General features: G+C 51.7%; 1 protein-coding gene across 1 annotated transcript in view; it reads right to left on the bottom strand.

The window, feature by feature from the left end:
* The window catches only part of LOC137528723 (class I histocompatibility antigen, F10 alpha chain-like), an 83,156-nt gene that overhangs the window by 43,420 nt on the left and 22,081 nt on the right, over positions 1–17,655 (bottom strand). The window contains exon 3 of the mRNA XM_068250234.1: positions 8,942–9,220. Within this exon, the coding sequence (XP_068106335.1) occupies positions 8,942–9,220 (279 nt within the window). The remainder of the gene's footprint in view (positions 1–8,941; positions 9,221–17,655) is intronic.

The following is a 17,655-nucleotide window of genomic DNA, read 5'->3' as shown; positions in this document are numbered from 1 at the left end:
GGATTTGCTGGTGTGTTTTGGGTCATTGTCCTGCTGCAGCACCCAAGATCGCTTCAGCTTGAGTTGACGAACAGATGGCCGGACATTCTCCTTCAGGATTTTTTGGTAGACAGTAGAATTCATGGTTCCATCTATCACAGCAAGCCTTCCAGGTCCTGAAGCAGCAAAACAACCCCAGACCATCACACTACCACCACCATATTTTACTGTTGGTATGATGTTCTTTTGCTGAAATGCTGTGTTACTTCTACGCCAGATGTAACGGGACACGCACCTTCCAAAAAGTTCAACTTTTGTCTCGTCGGTCCACTAGGTATTTTCCCAAAAGTCTTGGCAATCATTGAGATGTTTTTTAGCAAAGTTGAGACAAGCCTTAATGTTCTTTTTGCTTAGAAGTGGTTTGCGCCTTGGATATCTGCCATGCAGGCCGTTTTTGCCCAGTCTCTTTCTTATGGTGGAGTTGTGAACACTGACCTTAATTGAGGCAAGTGAGACCTGCAGTTCTTTAGATGTTTTCCTGGGGTCTTTTGTGGCCTCTCGGATGAGTTTTCTCTGCGCTCTTGGAGTAATTTTGGTCGGCCAGCCACTCCTGGGAGGGTTCATCACTGTTCCATGTTTTTGCCATTTGTGGATAATGGCTCTCACTGTGGTTCGCTGGAGTCCTAAAGCTTTAGAAATGGCTTTATAACCTTTACCAGACTGATAGATCTCAATTACAGTACTTTTGTTCTCATTTGTTCCTGAATTTCTTTGGATCTTGGCATGATGTCTAGCTTTTGAGGTGCTTTTGGTCTACTTCTCTGTGTCAGATAGCTCCTATTTAAATGATTTCTTGATTGAAACAGGTGTGGCAGTAATCAGGCCTGGGGTTGACTACAGAAATTGAACTCAGGTGTGATAAACCACAGTTAAGTTATTTTTTAAGAAGGGGGGCAATCACTTTTTCACACAGGGCCATGTAGGTTTAGAGTTTTTTTTCTCACTAAATAATAAAAACCATCATTTAAAACTGCATTTTGTGTTCAATTATGTTATCTTTGACTAATAGTAAACGGTTTTTGATGAGCAGAAACATTTAAGTGTGACAAACATGCAAAAGAATAAGAAATCAGGAAGGGGGCAAATAGTTTTTCACACCACTGTAAATAGACAGCATTTCACATAAATAGGCAGAATCCCCCCTTAATATGGTAGCCCCCACGTTAGGTAGTGAGTGACAGGGACCCCCAGGTTAGCTAGTGAGTGACAGGCGCCTCCAGTTAAGTAGTGAGTGACAGGGACGCCGATAGTGAGTGACAGGGAGCCCCTTTAGGTAGTGAGTGAGTGCCAGGGAGCCCCTTCAGGTAGTGAGTGAGTGCCAGGGAGCCCCTTCAGGCAGTGAGTGAGTGCCAGGGAGCCCCTTCAGGCAGTGAGTGAGTGCCAGGGAGCCCCTTTAGGCAGTGAGTGAGTGCCAGGGAGCCCCTTTAGGCAGTGAGTGAGTGCCAGGGAGCCCCTTTAGGCAGTGAGTGAGTGCCAGGGAGCCCCTTCAGGCAGTGAGTGAGTGCCAGGGAGCCCCTTCGGGCAGTGAGTGAGTGCCAGGGAGCCCCTTCAGGCAGTGAGTGAGTGCCAGGGAGCCCCTTCAGGCAGTGAGTGAGTGCCAGGGAGCCCCTTCAGGCAGTGAGTGAGTGCCAGGGAGCCCCTTCAGGCAGTGAGTGAGTGCCAGGGAGCCCCTTCAGGCAATGAGTGAGTGCTAGGGAGCCCCTTCAGGCAGTGAGTGAGTGCCAGGGAGCCCCTTCAGGCAGTGAGTGAGTGCCAGGGAGCCCCTTCAGGCAGTGAGTAAGTGCCAGGGAGCCCCTTCAGGCAGTGAGTGAGTGCCAGGGAGCCCCTTCAGGCAGTGAGTGAGTGCCAGGGAGGCCCTTCAGGGAGTGAGTGAGTGACAGGGAGGACCTTTAGGTAGTGAGTGAGTGCCAGGGAGCCCCTTTAGGGAGTGAGTGAGTGCCAGGGAGCCCCTTTAGGGAGTGAGTGAGTGCCAGGGAGCCCCCTTAGGGAGTGAGTGAGTGCCAGGGAGCCCCTTTAGGGAGTGAGTGAGTGCCAGGGAGCCCCTTTAGGGAGTGAGCGAGTGCCAGGGAGCCCCTTTAGGAAGTAAGTGAGTGCCAGGGGAGCCGCTTTAGGGAGTGAGTGAGTGCCAGGGAGCCCCTTTAGTGAGTGAGTGCCAGGGAGGCCCTTTAGGGAGTGAGTGAGTGACAGGGAGCCCCTTTAGGGAGTGAGTGAGTGCCAGGGAGCCCCTTTAGGGAGTGAGTGAGTGCCAGGGAGCCCTTTTAGGGAGTGAGTGAGTGCCAGGGAGCCCCTTTAGGGAGTGAGTGAGTGCCAGGGAGCCCCTTAAGGGAGTGAGTGAGTGCCAGGGAGCCCCTTTAGGGAGTGAGTGAGTGCCAGGGGGAGCCCCTTTAGGGAGTGAGTGAGTGCCAGGGAGCCCCTTTAGTGAGTGAGTGAGTGCCAGGGAGCCCCTTTAGGGAGTGAGTGAGTGCCAGGGGGAGCCCCTTTAGGGAGTGAGTGCCAGGGAGCCCCTTTAGGGAGTGAGTGAGTGCTAGGGGAGCCGCTTTAGGGAGTGAGTGAGTGCCAGGGAGCCCCTTTAGTGAGTGAGTGCCAGGGAGCCCCTTTAGGGAGTGAGTGCCAGGGAGCCCCTTTAGGGAGTGAGTGAGTGCCAGGGGAGCCGCTTTAGGGAGTGAGTGAGTGCCAGGGAGCCCCTTTAGGGAGTGAGTGAGTGCCAGGGAGCCCTTTTAGGGAGTGAGTGAGTGCCAGGGAGCCCCTTTAGGGAGTGAGTGAGTGCCAGGGAGCCCCTTTAGGTAGTGAGTGAGTGCCAGGGAGCCCCTTTAGTGAGTGAGTGCCAGGGAGGCCCTTTAGGGAGTGAGTGAGTGACAGGGAGCCCCTTTAGGGAGTGAGTGAGTGCCAGGGAGCCCCTTTAGGGAGTGAGTGAGTGCCAGGGAGCCCTTTTAGGGAGTGAGTGAGTGCCAGGGAGCCCCTTTAGGGAGTGAGTGAGTGCCAGGGAGCCCCTTAAGGGAGTGAGTGAGTGCCAGGGAGCCCCTTTAGGGAGTGAGTGAGTGCCAGGGGGAGCCCCTTTAGGGAGTGAGTGAGTGCCAGGGAGCCCCTTTAGGGAGTGAGTGAGTGCCAGGGAGCCCCTTTAGGGAGTGAGTGAGTGCCAGGGGGAGCCCCTTTAGGGAGTGAGTGCCAGGGAGCCCCTTTAGGGAGTGAGTGAGTGCTAGGGGAGCCGCTTTAGGGAGTGAGTGAGTGCCAGGGAGCCCCTTTAGTGAGTGAGTGCCAGGGAGCCCCTTTAGGGAGTGAGTGCCAGGGAGCCCCTTTAGGGAGTGAGTGAGTGCCAGGGAGCCCCTTTAGGGAGTGAGTGAGTGCCAGGGAGCCCCTTTAGGGAGTGAGTGAGTGCCAGGGAGCCCCTTTAGGGAGTGAGTGAGTGCCAGGGAGCCTCTTTAGGGAGTGAGTGAGTGCCAGGGAGCCCCTTTAGGTAGTGAGTGAGTGCCAGGGAGCCCCTTTAGGGAGTGAGTGAGTGCCAGGGAGCCCCTTTAGGGAGTGAGTGAGTGCCAGGGAGCCCCTTTAGGGAGTGAGTGAGTGCCTTGGAGCCCCTTTAGGGAGTGAGTGAGTGCCAGGGAGCCCCTTCAGGCAGTGAGTGAGTGCCAGGGAGCCCCTTTAGGCAGTGAGTGAGTGCCAGGGAGCCCCTTTAGGGAGTGAGTGAGTGCCAGGGAGCCCCTTTAGGGAGTGAGTGAGTGCCAGGGAGCCCCTTTAGGGAGTGAGTGAGTGCCAGGGGGAGCCCCTTTAGGGAGTGAGTGAGTGCCAGGGAGCCCCTTCAGGCAGTGAGTGAGTGCCAGGGAGCCCCTTCAGGCAGTGAGTGAGTGCCAGGGAGCCCCTTTAGGCAGTGAGTGAGTGCCAGGGAGCCCCTTTAGGCAGTGAGTGAGTGCCAGGGAGCCCCTTCAGGCAGTGAGTGAGTGCCAGGGAGCCCCTTCGGGCAGTGAGTGAGTGCCAGGGAGCCCCTTCGGGCAGTGAGTGAGTGCCAGGGAGCCCCTTCAGGCAGTGAGTGAGTGCCAGGGAGCCCCTTCAGGCAGTGAGTGAGTGCCAGGGAGCCCCTTCAGGCAATGAGTGAGTGCCAGGGAGCCCCTTCAGGCAGTGAGTGAGTGCCATGGAGCCCCTTCAGGCAGTGAGTGAGTGCCAGGGAGCCCCTTCAGGCAGTGAGTGAGTGCCAGGGAGCCCCTTCAGGCAGTGAGTGAGTGCCAGGGAGCCCCTTCAGGCAGTGAGTGAGTGCCAGGGAGCCCCTTCAGGCAGTGAGTGAGTGCCAGGGAGGCCCTTCAGGCAGTGAGTGAGTGCCAGGGAGGCCCTTCAGGGAGTGAGTGAGTGACAGGGAGGACCTTTAGGTAGTGAGTGAGTGCCAGGGAGCCCCTTTAGGGAGTGAGTGAGTGCCAGGGAGCCCCTTTAGGGAGTGAGTGAGTGAGTGCCAGGGAGCCCCTTTAGGGAGTGAGTGCCAGGGAGCCCCTTTAGGGAGTGAGTGAGTGCCAGGGAGCCCCTTTAGGGAGTGAGTGAGTGCCAGGGAGCCCCTTTAGGGAGTGAGTGAGTGCCAGGGGGAGCCCCTTTAGGGAGTGAGTGAGTGCCAGGGTGCCCCTTCAGGCAGTGAGTGAGTGCCAGGGAGCCCCTTTAGGCAGTGAGTGAGTGCCAGGGAGCCCCTTTAGGCAGTGAGTGAGTGCCAGGGAGCCCCTTTAGGGAGTGAGTGCCAGGGAGCCCCTTTAGGGAGTGAGTGAGTGCCAGGGAGCCCCTTTAGGGAGTGAGTGAGTGCCAGGGGGAGCCCCTTTAGGGAGTGAGTGAGTGCCAGGGAGCCCCTTCAGGCAGTGAGTGAGTGCCAGGGAGCCCCTTTAGGCAGTGAGTGAGTGCCAGGGAGCCCCTTTAGGCAGTGAGTGAGTGCCAGGGAGCCCCTTCAGGCAGTGAGTGAGTGCCAGGGAGCCCCTTCGGGCAGTGAGTGAGTGCCAGGGAGCCCCTTCGGGCAGTGAGTGAGTGCCAGGGAGCCCCTTCAGGCAGTGAGTGAGTGCCAGGGAGCCCCTTCAGGCAGTGAGTGAGTGCCAGGGAGCCCCTTCAGGCAGTGAGTGAGTGCCAGGGAGCCCCTTCAGGCAGTGAGTGAGTGCCAGGGAGCCCCTTCAGGCAGTGAGTGAGTGCCAGGGAGCCCCTTCAGGCAGTGAGTGAGTGCCAGGGAGCCCCTTTCAGGCAGTGAGTGAGTGCCAGGGAGCCCCTTCAGGCAGTGAGTGAGTGCCAGGGAGCCCCTTCAGGCAGTGAGTGAGTGCCAGGGAGCCCCTTCAGGCAGTGAGTGAGTGCCAGGGAGCCCCTTCAGGCAGTGAGTGAGTGCCAGGGAGCCCCTTCAGGCAGTGAGTGAGTGCCAGGGAGCCCCTTCAGGCAGTGAGTGAGTGCCAGGGAGGCCCTTCAGGCAGTGAGTGAGTGCCAGGGAGGCCCTTCAGGCAGTGAGTGAGTGCCAGGGAGCCCCTTTAGGGAGTGAGTGAGTGCCAGGGAGCCCCTTTAGGGAGTGAGTGAGTGCCAGGGAGGCCCTTTAGGGAGTGAGTGCCAGGGAGCCCCTTTAGGGAGTGAGTGAGTGCCAGGGAGCCCCTTTAGGGAGTGAGTGAGTGCCAGGGAGCCCCTTTAGGGAGTGAGTGAGTGCCAGGGGAGCCGCTTTAGGGAGTGAGTGAGTGCCAGGGAGCCCCTTTAGTGAGTGAGTGCCAGGGAGGCCCTTTAGGCAGTGAGTGAGTGACAGGGAGCCCCTTTAGGGAGTGAGTGAGTGCCAGGGAGCCCCTTTAGGGAGTGAGTGAGTGCCAGGGAGCCCTTTTAGGGAGTGAGTGAGTGAGTGCCAGGGAGCCCCTTTAGGGAGTGAGTGCCAGGGAGCCCCTTTAGGGAGTGAGTGAGTGCCAGGGGAAGCCCCTTTAGGGAGTGAGTGAGTGCCAGGGAGCCCCTTTAGGGAGTGAGTGCCAGGGGGAGCCCCTTTAGGGAGTGAGTGAGTGCCAGGGAGCCCCTTTAGGGAGTGAGTGAGTGCCAGGGAGCCCCTTTAGGGAATGAGTGAGTGACAGGGAGCCCCTTTAGGCAGTGAGTGAGTGACAGGGAGCCCCTTTAGGGAGTGAGTGAGTGCCAGGGAGCCCCTTTAGGGAGTGAGTGAGTGCCAGGGGGAGTCCCTTTAGGGAGTGAGTGCCAGGGAGCCCCTTTAGGGAGTGAGTGAGTGCCAGGGGAGCCGCTTTAGGGAGTGAGTGAGTGCCAGGGAGCCCCTTTAGGGAGTGAGTGAGTGCCAGGGGAGCCGCTTTAGGGAATGAGTGAGTGACAGGGAGCCCCTTTAGTGAGTGAGTGCCAGGGAGCCCCTTTAGGGAGTGAGTGCCAGGGAGCCCCTTTAGGGAGTGAGTGAGTGCCAGGGGAGCCGCTTTAGGGAGTGAGTGAGTGCCAGGGAGCCCCTTTAGGGAGTGAGTGAGTGCCAGGGAGCCCCTTTAGGGAGTGAGTGAGTGCCAGGGAGCCCCTTTAGGGAGTGAGTGAGTGCCAGGGAGCCTCTTTAGGGAGTGAGTGAGTGCCAGGGAGCCCCTTTAGGGAGTGAGTGAGTGCCAAGGAGCCCCTTTAGGGAGTGAGTGAGTGCCAGGGAGCCCCTTTAGGGAGTGAGTGCCAGGGAGCCCCTTTAGGGAGTGAGTGAGTGCCAGGGGGAGCCCCTTTAGGGAGTGAGTGAGTGCCAGGGAGCCCCTTTAGGGAGTGAGTGAGTGCCAGGGAGCCCCTTTAGGGAGTGAGTGAGTGCCAGGGAGCCCCTTTAGGGAGTGAGTGAGTGCCAGAGAGCCCCTTTAGGGAGTGAGTGAGTGCCAGGGAGCCCCTTTAGGGAGTGAGTGAGTGCCAGGGAGCCCCTTTAGGGAGTGAGTGAGTGCCAGGGAGCCCCTTTAGGGAGTGAGTGAGTGCCAGGGAGGCTCCCCCGCCGCCGCTGCTCCCCCCACCCCCCTTACCTTGTAGCAGACCTCAGGATCAGCGGCGACCCGACCAGTAAGAGCGGGCGCTGGACGCACCCGCTCGATATGCGGAAGTGATGTCACTTCCGCATATCAGTGCGGGCGCTGGGTCCTAGCGCCCGCACGATTGGTCGCCGTCTCGCCGCCTGATCCTGAGGTCTGAGTGACGCGGCGGCGGCGGCTGGAGGGAGCCGCTGCCAGAGGGGGCCGGGCGGAGATCCGTGGCACCCCAGGATAGATTGGGGGCACGTGCCCCCCCAAAACAGGGCTAGCGACGCCCCTGGTGTATGTACAGTGCCTAGCACACAAATAACTATGCTGTGTTCCTTTTTTTCTTTCTCTGCCTGAAAGAGTTAAATATCAGGTATGTAAGTGGCTGACTCAGTCCTCACTCAGACAGGAAGTGACTACAGTGTGACCCTCACTGATAAGAAATTCCCCTTTTTTATCTTTTTCTTGCTCTCAGAAACCATTTTCTGCTAGGAAAGTGTTTTATAGTTGGAATTTCTTATCAGTGAGGGTCACACTGTAGTCGCTTCCTGTCTGAGTCAGGACTGAGTCAGCCACTTACATACCTGATATTTAACTCTTTCAGGCAGAGAATGAAAAAAGGAACACAGCATAGTTATTTGTGTGCTAGGCACTGTACATACCCATGTCTATCTCATCATGTCACATGTCAGTTTGGGAATCCTTTAACACTAGTCAGCACCGCCTCGTATAGTGCAATCAGGTTAACCTAAAAACCTGGATACCCAAGCAGCTCAGGGTGACCCAGAACCACTACGAAAATAAAAGAGACCAAAAAAGCCCTCCTACTAAAAAGCAACGCTCAGTGTGATTTGCTTTTAGTACCCTATATTTTCCTAGTGGTCACCATGAGCTGTTTGGGTATTCTGCTGTACTGGTCCAAGTCCCCATCCCACAGAACCATATCAATCCCTGCCATGCACTGATGAGGACCAACAGTCCGAAACAGGCTGCCTGCATGTTGGGTTGATGTGGCTCTGCAAAATGTATAAGCAAGCTATAGGCTTGCTATACACCAGCTTTTCTGGATGTAAGCCTGGCTTCGGGGGCATAAAGAGTTAATTTGCATATTTAGTAGTGATGCATTGTTGGTAACCACAGTTACTCATTTAAAGGTGAATTATTGCAAATACCTTCTGTTTTAAGAAGGCACACCACACTAAACCCCTGGGGAATTTATAGGAAGAATTATCCCCATAAATCACAATCAGCAAAAAATTAATTGGATTTTGGCAAAATTTTCAGAAAAATTGTCAAATTTTAGTCTAAGGAAATCCAGCAACCAACAAGCATTAGTAAATCGGTGGTTCTGTGTATGCGCTGTGTCATGAATGCGCTATGTCATGCATGCGCTGTGTCATGTATGTGCTGTGTCATGCATGCGCTGTGTCATGTATGCGCTGTGTCATGCATGCGCTGTATCATGTATGTGCTGTGTCATGCATGCGCTGTGTCATGTATGCGCTGTGTCATGCATGCGCTGTGTCATGTATGCGCAGTGTCATGCATGCTCTGTGTCATGCATGTGCTGTGTCATGCATGCGCTGCGTCATGTATGTGCTGTGTCATGCATGCGCTGTATCATGTATGTGCTGTGTCATGCATGCGCTGTATCATGTATGTGCTGTGTCATGCATGCACCGTGTCATGTATGTGCTGTGTCATGCATGCGCTGTATCATGTATGTGCTGTGTCATGCATGCGCTGTATCATGTATGCGCTGTCATGTATGTGCTGTGTCATGCATGCGCTGTGTCATGTATGTGCTGTGTCATGTATGTGCTGTGTCATGCATGTGCTGTCATGTATGTGCTGTGTCATGCATGCGCTGTGTCATGTATGTGCTGTGTCATGTATGTGCTGTGTCATGCATGCGCTGTCATGTATGTGCTGTGTCATGCATGCGCTGTGTCATTAGTGTTAGTCACCTCTCTTCTCCAGATCTTCTTTCCCATTGATGATGTGTTGCTTCAGATAGCGGATGCATTCATTCTCCAGGTAATACTTGTCTACCTCTCCCTCTCTGACGTCTGGCCCATTATATCTCTGTGTGGTGATCTGAGCCTCATGTGCAGTCGGGATCCAGATACCGCTCTGTATGTCCAGATACATGAAGTCTCTGCCATCATATGCATGTTGTTCATAGCCCACAATGGTGCCGTCATCTCTCAGCTCACAGCCGTATATCACCTGGATAGTATGGAGGCCTGCACACAGCACAGAACATGTTACACAGGGATAGAGCAAAGTTATTTACGTAAATGGGAGATGAAATAGGGCCCGTTTCCACTGGAGCGGAAACCGCTCTGAATCCGCAGAGTTTCCCCGCAGGCAAATCGCGCGTGGAAACTCTGCCATAGGAATCTATGGCCCCGCGGGCCGAATCGCTTACCCTAACGATTCGGCTGACACTGGCCACAGATTTCGTGCGGGAGGCTGCGAATCCCATAGCTGTGCATGGCATGGCTTCTGGGATTTGCCTGCAATCCTGCACACCCGGAAGTGCCGCCGCACGTCTCACTGACGTGTGCGGCAGCAAGTGGAAATGGGCCCATACTGATAGACGAGCAGAAGTTATGCAAAGTAAATTCCAATTGCTTAAATAAAGGAAACCTGAAGTGCAAATACACTTATGAGGTAATGAATTGTATGTGTAGTAGATGTGCTGTTGTTCAAATTCAGAACATAGTTCAGAATTCACCCCAATACAACACTTCAGCACCGTTTAGCATTGGACCTGTGGACAGGGTCAGAGGGAGTTCAATTATTTGTGCTTCACAAGCGAACTCCGCCCGACCCTCTCCACAGGTCCAGTGCTGAAGTGCTGTATTTGGGATCCAAATTCAAACACCAACATTATAGACAACGCCACCAAATAGGAAGAGAGTGTATGTAAACTTGCGACCCACTGCACAGGTACTCCCCATTTAACTAATGAGATAGGGACTGTAGGTTAGTTCTTAACCCCAATCTGTCCATAAGTCAAAACACTGGGCCATTTCTGTCCCCTGTACCTCCTCTATGCCCCCCTCCCTGTACCTCCAGTGTCCCTCTCTGTGCCACCTCTCCCCGCCACCCCTGTGCCTTCATTGCACCACAGAAAAATGTCATTTTACCAGTTTTAACCATTTAATAAGCCGCTCGCCCGCACACTCCCCTGCCACCCCCCATTAACCCGGTGATCAATAAATTGGAACATAGTTCCCATTCATTGATCTAAGTCCCCGGTAAAAAGACCAACGGCTTCTCATCAGAAGCCACCGTCTTTCTGACAAAAAAAAGTTTTCCGTCCTCCATATGCTTCCTGTAAGCGAGCACTTTGCCTCCAGGGCTAAAAAAATTATGAAATTTCACTGTGGCCAACTTGTGGCCAAATAGTAAAACTACATCTACATACATTTTTTTAATAAAATAAACACACATTATTACATTTAAAATTAACTGTTCACCTCCCACACCAAAAATTACCCAAATCAATTTATTTTATGAAAAAAAAAAAAAAACTACAATTAAAAAAAACCAAACAGAAATAGTTATCTAAGGGTCTACATTTTTTAATATGCATGTGAAGAAGGTATATTACGAAAATGTTTTAAATTATAAGCTTGTAAATAGTTGTGGACGCAAAGCTGAAAAATGCACCTTTATTTCCAAATAAAATATTGGCGCCATACATTGTGATAAGGACATAATTTGAAAGGTGTAATAACCAGGACAAATGGGCAAACAAAATACATAGGTTTTAATTATGGTAGCATGTATTATTTTAAAGCTATAATGGCCAAAAACTGAGAAATAATGATTTTTTTTCCATTTTTTCTTAATATTCCTGTGAAAATGCATTTAGACAAAAATAATTATTAGCAAAATGTACAACCCAAAGAAAGCCTAATTGGTGGAGGAAAAAAAACAAGCTATAAATCAATTCATTGTGATAATTAGTGATATAGTTATTGGTAAATGAATGGGAGGTGAAAATTGCTCTGATGCGTAAGGTGAAAAATATCCATGGGCATAAATGGTTTAAAAAAAAAAAATTCTTTGAATTTTTGAAAATAATTTTTTCTTAAAAATTACAAGGTCTTTTTGAAAAATGTTTTTGACTTGTTCCTGCAGACTCAAATTTCACATTTTTGGCCCGTTTTCATCGGCAGGTCGTTCCTAGGTGAGGCGTTCATAAGTTTGGGGACTACCTAAGATTGTGATATTGTCAATAAATAATAATAAATAATGATATTGTGTCTGTAAAAAAATTGCTTTTACCTTGCACAAATTAAAAGAAGGAGCCCAAATTACTTAAAAAAAACCTGCGTAATTCAGCCGCCAGCAAAGGTTGACAGCCAAATTACATCTTAACCCACAGTTCATGGCGGCCTGCAGAAGGAATAGTAATTAACGCCTCCAGGACTTTTGCAGGAACAGGGTGAGATATTTTCCAGCTTTGCTCTGCACCCGAATTTCCCATCACCATTTTTTGTATGTATGCTGCTGTTAGAACAGCCTATGGGTTTGTACAATGGAAGCACATGAGCCTCTATGGAGTTCATCAGGTCATTGGATCCTACTGGCACACCTTAGCAACAACCCCTAACAGAGGGCTGTAAAGGGCTGCCCACACACAAGGGGCTTGATTCACAAAGCGGTGCAAACCTAGTTATCACGCCTAAAGGCTATGGGCGTGATAACTAGGGGGCAAAGTAGTTAGCGCGCAGAATTGTGAATCAGGCTGCAAGCAAAGTCCCGCGCACAAAACGTCGCATTGCGGTGCAACGAACACGGCGCACCCGACGTGCCTATAAGGTCGCATTGAGTGCGACCTTAACGTCGCACTGTGCGTTTTCGTCGCACCACAATGTGACGTTTCGCACGCGCAAAGTTTTGCACGCGGGAGCAGTTAGCACCGCTTTGTGAATCAAGTCCCATGTCTGTGTGGTGCTGAGACAAATGTTACCATAGCATCACCAAGCAGCTCAGGGTGACCCAAACCACTAGGAATGTATAGGGGGCTACAAGAGACCGAAAATCCCTCCTACTAAAAAGCAATGCTTGATGTAATTTGTGTTCTTAAAACAGAAGGAAACGTGCAATAATTTAGCTAGTTTCCTTCTGTTTTAAAGGTGGCCACACACCATACAATTTTTAAATATCTGTTCCATTTAAGAATTGCAATACATTTTTCTGACTGATTGTAACATTTCAAAAATATGACGAATGTACCACACACCTATGTTCAATTTTTCCCCAATTATGATAAACATGATTGGAAACTCTGACAAAATTGCTAGGGTATGTATATTAATAAATTGACAATCTAACACACAACATACAATCTTTAGAAAGATTGAAGAAAAATATCTGGCATTCCGGATCGTTTAAAATAGAAGAAAACGTGAAATCCGATCGGATTTTTCAGTCGAATGAAAAAAAAAGCTTTCAAATTTTTCGGGAGATCCGATCATTTTTATTGAATTAACGTAAAATCGGATCATTTTATTGTATCGTGAGGCAAATTACATCAAAGGTCATGTGAACAAGTTATGAGTCACTGAATGATTGGAAGAGGTTATCTCTTCCTGAAGCCCCTCCCCCAGATCTAAGCTGTGAATTAGTTACATAGTTACATAGTTATTTTGGTTGAAAAAAGACATACGTCCATCGAGTTCAACCAGTATAAAGTACAACACCAGCCTGCTCCCTCACATATCCCTGTTGATTCAGAGGAAGGCTAAAAAAAACCCCTACAAGGCATGGTCCAATTCATGGGCGTAGCTAGAAATGGCTGGGCCCCATAGCAAATTTTTTTCATGGGCCCCCCTCCCCCACACACACACCCCTCCCAAACCCTCAACCTCGACAAAGATTTTTCATCTAGTCAGAACAATATTTTTGATCCATTTTATGTTAAAATTTAATCAGACTGGATGGAAAAATCTCTATTGATTAAAGGAAACTTAAAAAAAAAAAAAGTAGATCTACTTACCTGGGGCCTCCTCCAAATCCTAGCAGTGTCCCTCGCCGCAGCTTCCTTCCCAGCTGGTGGCCCAAGGTCCGCTCCATTGCAGCAGTCCACCTGGCGAGGTTGACAGCCTTTGTGCCTATGCAAGCGCAGAGCCTGCCGACCTCACCAGGTCGGCTGCTGCAACGGAGGGGACCCGGACCGGCTGGGAACGGAGCTGCTGCTGGGAGGGAAACATAAGCTGCTGCCAGGGGCTGGAGGAAGCCCCGGGTAAGTAGACTTGCTCTTTTTAAAAACCCTGATGTTTCCTTTAAAGTGGATCTGAATTCATAACTTCCTCTCTGCTGTAAAAGATACATAACAGCAGAATAACATTCAATAAATCTGCACTGTTTCTACATCCATGGAGGTAGACGAATTGTTAACATCATGTGCTTTCATATGAGCTTATCTGCCATGGCAGTCAGTTGACATGGGGAGAGATCAAGTTACAGCTTGTGATCAGCCATAAATGAGGGGGAATTAGAGAGAAACACACCCAGTATTTATGCACAGAGTTTAACGAGAGAGAGGGAGAGAGAGAGAGAGAGAGAGAGAGAGAGAGAGAGAGAGACAGAGAAAGAGAGAGACAGAGGTGGAAGAGAGAAAGACAGCAGAGGCAGATAGACAGCTGAGAGAGATACGGCAGGGAGAGACAGCTAGCGGTTAGAGATGGCAGAGAGACACAGCTAAGAGGCAGAGAGAGAGACAGGAGAGAGAGAGAGAGCGATGGCAAATAAAAATGGTAGAAAGAGAGAGGCAGCAGAGAGAGACAGCTGGCAGATAGAGATGGCAGAGACACACATCTGGGGGGCAGAGGGAAAGAAAGGCAGAGGGACAGCTGAGAGATAAAGACAGCTGGCAGACAGAGATGGAAGAGAGAGACCGCTGAGGGGGCAGAGAGACCGCTGAGGGGGCAGAGAGACCGCTGAGGCAGATAGCAGAAAGACAGCTGGCAGATAGAGATGGCAGAGAGACACAGCTGAGGGGCAGAGAGAAAGCTAGAGGCAGAGAGGGAGAGACAGCAGAGAGCCAGGGAGAAAGGAAGGCAGACAGCAGAAAGGGAGGGAGCAGAAAGGGAGACAGCTGGTGAATAGAGATGGCAGAGACACACACATCTGAGGGGCAGAGAGACAGCTGAGAGATAAAGACAGCAGAGGGGGCACAGAGACAGCAGAGGGGGCACGGAGACAGCAGAGGGGGCACAGAGACAGCAGAGGGGGCACAGAGACAGCAGAGGGGGCACAGAGACAGCAGAGGGGGCACAGAGACAGCAGAGGGGGCACGGAGAAAGGGAGGGAGACAGCAGAAAGGGAGACAGCTGGTGAATAGAGATGGTAGAGGCACACATCTGAGGGGCAGAGCGAGAGAGAGGCAGATAGACAACTGAGAGAGAAAGACAGCTGGCAGACAGAGATGGAATAGAGACAGCTAAGAGGCAGAGAGAAATACAGCAGAGGTAAATAGACAGCTGAGAGAGACAGCAGAGAGACAGTTGGCAGATAGAGATGGCAAAGAGAGACAGCTGGCAGATAGAAATGGTAGAGAGAGACAGCAGAGAGGCAGAGACAGCGAGAGAGAGAGAGAGAGAGAGAGAGAGGCAGATAGACAGCTGAGAGAGAGAAAGACAGCTGGCAGACAGAGATGGAAGAGAGAGAAAGCTTAGAGGCAGAGAGAGAGAAAGACAGCAGAGGCAAATAGACAGCTGACAGATAGAGATAGCTAACAGGCAGAGAGATGGCAAGAAGAGAGCAAGAAAGAGACAGTAGAGAGGCAAAATACAGCTGGGGAGAGAGAAAGAAAAGAAGACCAGGAAGAGAAGAAGCAGGAAAAAGGAGATAACTGATCACTGGCTGCTAGAGATGCGAAGTTCGGATCTTTTCAATGATCCGGATGATTCGAATCGGATCATTGAAAAGATCCGGATCTTTGATCCGAATCTCGGATCATTTTACAAGGGAAACATTCGGGGGGTGAAATGACTAGCAGGACAGGAGAAGGGGAGGGAGTGGACACACAGAGAAGGGGAGAAGATGGACAGAGGGCAGGGAGTGGACAGAGAAGGGAGGAGGGACGAGCAGAGAGCAGAAATGTTTGTTTGCACACAATACCCACATGCTGCAATCATATGCTTTACATATATTTCACCTATATGTTCATCTGTCATACTTTTAATGCAAACGTCGCACAGTGAAAGAAAGCATTCCCCAAAGCATTCCCAGAAGTAAAGTGCAGATGTTTAGAGCGAGTGCAGGAGGATCATATTGCCCTGCAATCACAGTGACTGCAAAGTTACTGAGCTATGCTGAGCTGTGCCAAAAGCTTCCAATGTGTTCACTGTGCACAACTACGGAACAGACAGCCTGTAATCAGCAGCACGTTATAGCCAGTATGTGTGCTATACACATATCTGGCAGTGGCACCCATGTCCCCTCTACCTGTCCCTGCAAGGCTGGCTCCCCTGAGTCCCCTCCAACAGAGCTCTGCTTCCAGGACCCCGCTGCCCGTGGAGAGGGGGCGTGTCACTCCTGGCCACACCCCTTTTGCGATCCGAATCACTCATTTTGATGATTCGGATGATTCGACTCACAAAAGAGATTCGGATCTAAGATCCGAATCGTCAATGATCCGGACAACACTACCGGCTGCTACAGACTTCCTTTAGTAGCCTCTCTCTGTCTGCACCCAGACATCTATCTCCCTCCCCCATCTCTGTGCAGAGTGAGCTTCCTGAACACAGCCTGTCAGCGTGCCATAGGATTAGTTTGCAGACATTGCAGGGCTGCACGCTGTCAGGCACGTCTGTGGAGCCTCTCTCTCTCTCAGCAGCAGTGCACTCGTGTGCTGTAGGGGACAGGACAGTGCACTGCTAGCTGAATGTGTGCTGAGGATGGCTCTCTAGTCTCTTCCTCCGGGAAGCTGTGGCAGTGGCAGCATGTAATCTATCCTATCTCCTGATGATGACAAACTGGCGCGCCTGGGTTCAAAGGACTGAGAGCCTCCCCTTACTCTTCTGATTGGCTAATGCGGCTGGAGAGGGGCAGAACAAGGAGAACAGCAGCCAGTCACTTGTGAAGAGAGTCCCTGGCCGGAACTACAGAGTAATTGTCGGGTCCGGCCAGGAGAGATCAATCCGCAGCCCAAGATAGTCCCCCATTAAATGCTATATGCGGGGACTCGGCAGGGAGGGGGGGCCCGGCGGTGGTTCCCAGCTTTGTTAGTTATTTATATTAAAAAAAAAAAGTCCTCAGTCTCAGCTTCGGGCCCCCTGTGGCGTAGGGCCAGCCATGGGGCCCCATAGCAATGCTATGGTTGCTATGGCGATCCCTATTAGCCCCAAAAGGGAAAAATTCCTTCCCGACTCCAGATGGCAATCAGATAACATCCCTGGATCAACATCATTAGGCATTACCTAGTAACTGTAGCCATGGATGTCTTTCAACGCAAGGAAAGCATCTAAGCCCCCTTTAAATGCAGGTATAGAGTTTGCCATAATGACTTCCTGTGGCAATGCATTCCACATCTTAATCACTCTTACTGTAAAGAACCCTTTCCTAAATAAATGGCTAAAACATTTTTCCTCCATGCGCAGATCATGTCCTCTAGTCCTTTGAGAAGGCCTAGGGACAAAAAGCTCATCCGCCAAGCTATTATATTGCCCTCTGATGTATTTATACATGTTAATTAGATCCCCTCTAAGGCGTCTTTTCTCTAGACTAAATAAACCCAGTTTACACGGGCGTAGGGCCCGAGGTCGCAGCGGTCGCACCCGCGACTGGGCCCGGCTCCTGCAGCCTGAGGGGAGGGGCCCGGGGCCCCGCCTGTGCGTGTGTGTATACTGGCAGCGGCAGGCACTTAATTAACCTGGCCGACTCCATTTGCGGCTCCCAGACAGACACAGAGCGTGCAGACACATCCTCGCACTGTCTGCCTGCCTGGTCTCCAGAACAATTATCTCCCCTCCCTCACTCTCTTCAGACAGCAGTGGCCACTTCAGTGTGTGTGACTGCTATACCTCAGACACACACAACAAAGTCACGCTGTCTGGGCTGGCTCTGATCTCTGAGGAGATTACTCGTCATCTCCTCTCTGCAGCTGCTGTCACTCACTCCATCCTGACCTTCCGGACCGCCCCCTCCACACTCCAGTTGGCCCTTCACTGATCTCTGGCTGGCCTGGCTCCTCCCACATCCCTCGAGTGAGCTGCAGGTTCAGCCAGAGTCAGTGTGGGAAAGTCGTGTTTGTCGCCTGCAATTCTGCTGGACTGCTGCCATAGACAGTCAGTGGGGAGGTCGAGGAGTCTGGAGCTTTGTAAGTCCAGGCTGCATTGCCTCTCCTACTGTGTCCCTGTCTCTCTCCCTAGTCCCTATGGCTGTCTCCCCCCCCCCCCCTTGTCCCTGTCTCTCTCCCTATGGTTGTCTCCCCCCCCCCCGTGTCCTGTCTCTCCCTATGGCTGTCTCCCCCCCTGTGTCCCTGTCTCTCCCTATGGCTCCCCCCCCCCCCCCGTGTCCCTGTCTCTCTACCTATGGCTGTCCCCCCGTCCCTGTCTCTCCCTATGGCTGTCTCCCCCACAGTGTCCCTGTCTCTTTCCCTCTGTCCCTGTCTCTCCCTGTCCACGTCTCTCTCCATGTCCCTGTCTCTTTCCTT

The sequence above is a fragment of the Hyperolius riggenbachi genome, chromosome 8 (assembly GCF_040937935.1).
Source record: "Hyperolius riggenbachi isolate aHypRig1 chromosome 8, aHypRig1.pri, whole genome shotgun sequence".
Classification (NCBI taxonomy): Eukaryota; Metazoa; Chordata; class Amphibia; order Anura; family Hyperoliidae; genus Hyperolius; species Hyperolius riggenbachi.
The sequence above is the reverse complement of the archived record's forward strand: the minus strand, read 5'-3'. Positions and strand labels throughout refer to the sequence as shown.